Source organism: the organism of the source record quoted next (genome assembly GCF_019968985.1).
Source record: "MAG: Porospora cf. gigantea B chromosome Unknown PgB_NODE_6376_length_1681_cov_5.02522, whole genome shotgun sequence".
Classification (NCBI taxonomy): Eukaryota; Apicomplexa; class Conoidasida; order Eugregarinorida; family Porosporidae; genus Porospora; species Porospora cf. gigantea B.
Window position 1 is genome coordinate 1 of NW_027179169.1, and position 1681 is coordinate 1681.

Genomic DNA, 1681 nt, shown 5'->3' on the forward strand with positions numbered 1-1681 from the left:
AATGCGTTTCGGATCCAACTTCGAAGGCGATACTCATGGAGTATGGGGTTTAATTAGTTCAGCACATAAATTAGTTCTGAAAGGAAGAAGAGCCCACAAGTCTTTTCTAATCACAATCGGCCAATCGGCCAGCAGAACCCATACATGAACCACAACAGATTTAGTTCCAAATCACCCACAAGCAGCAGAAGAAGGTTGCACAACTAGGGCTTGTTGGCCTCCACCCAGGGGCTGAACATCTTAACGAAGGCTTCCCACTTGGAGACCGGCACATCCACACCCACGTGGACCCGCATCTCGTCATCGCACGGGCATACGTTGCCTACGCATACGCAGGTGGTCGGCTTTTTAGTGGAGGTGTGGGGAAGGGTAGTGGGAAGATTGCTGGGAGTGGCGGTGGTGAACAGATCGCCCCTGCAGTAGAGGTACTTGATGGACTCCAGAGCGAAGAGGATGATGTCGTTAACACCCGGAACTGACGTGCCTTCCAAGCTGTAAAATAGACCGTTGAGCCCAGCGTCCTGGAAGAGAGTCTGGTAGTGCTCTCGCAGGCACTCAGGTTCTGTCTCAGCGGTCGGACAGTGACCGTAGTACCTCACGAAAGACAGGCCAGCGTTGGCTGAAGGCGTAATCATTACGGGTACCACGGCGTCGATTTGCTTAACAGCGTCGGTAGCATCGGCTACTGTAGGGTACTCGTGAGTCAGGCAGTTGTCAGGCGAGTCCACGACGCCGCCGTGAGGCAGGAAATCGTTCGAGAACTCCCAAGGACCACACTGACCCCTAAGCGCGTCGAAGCGGTCAGCCTCGGTTCCGCTCAGAGAGCCGGCCTCGTACTTGGAGCGCAAGTTCACAAGTTCTCCGTATGCAGGCCCCCCTTTCTTGCAAGCGCCGTAATGGAGGGTCCAAGACTCCTCGAAGTCCTGAGTTCCCCACCCCACATTCCACTTCTGAACGTTGCGTTTGGCATCGCCTGCTACATGGGGCAGGGCGTCCGTAGTGGAGAGTACCACGCGAATCATGGCGGTATCATCATCATAGCCGCCGGTGAGACCCTTAGTGAATCCCCACTCTGCATCACGGCCAACGGACACCAGAGAACCTAGCAAATTCTCGAAGTAGTCGCCACCTCCACTGATCTTCACGTCGGAGATAGCCTCAAACATGGAGCTGGAGTCTGCAGTGAGAGGGGAGCGGAGCTTATAGCAATGGTCGCGATAGTAGCGCGAGGGGTAGTCACCGTGCTCGCCAAAGCCGCTAATGGGGATGGGCTTGTCTGTGAAGGTGCTGAACCCAACACGTGAGCCAGGGTACAGCGATGTGACGTCGGAGACCAGCGTGTCTATTTTCTGTTGGAACTGCGTCAACACGGAGGAGAAGGACCCAGACACATCCTGGTTGATGGCCAACTCGAACCGGACGTCACAGTTCTTCACAAGATCATCAACGCCAGAGTCCGTTGCCCCTGCACGGCGCAGGTTGTGATCGGCGAAGCGCTTCATAAAGTCTTCAAAAGTAACGCCATTGATTGGCGTTTTCTCGTTTACCGACTGGTTGAGCCACTCAGGGTTAGCAGCCATAGTAGCAGAAAGCATTACAGAATAGAAGCTTTTCATCATTAAAGTTAATGCGTTTCGGGTCCAACTTCGAAGGCGATACTCATGGAGTATGGGGTTTAATT

General features: G+C 54.0%; 1 protein-coding gene across 2 annotated transcripts; it reads right to left on the bottom strand.

Annotated features, from left to right (window-relative positions):
- Nucleotides 1-203: 203 nt before the first annotated feature.
- KVP17_000038 (uncharacterized protein) lies at nucleotides 204-1619 on the bottom strand (the record flags this gene model as incomplete). Of its 2 annotated transcripts, none has more annotated exons than XM_068521936.1 (1): nucleotides 204-1619. In XM_068521936.1, one exon carries the CDS (start codon nucleotides 1617-1619, stop codon nucleotides 204-206), a length of 1416 nt encoding a protein of 471 aa, XP_068372650.1. The 2 variants fall into 2 exon arrangements, with proteins under 2 accessions (XP_068372650.1, XP_068372649.1); XM_068521935.1 differs by having other exon boundaries at nucleotides 204-1595.
- Nucleotides 1620-1681: the final 62 nt, after the last annotated feature.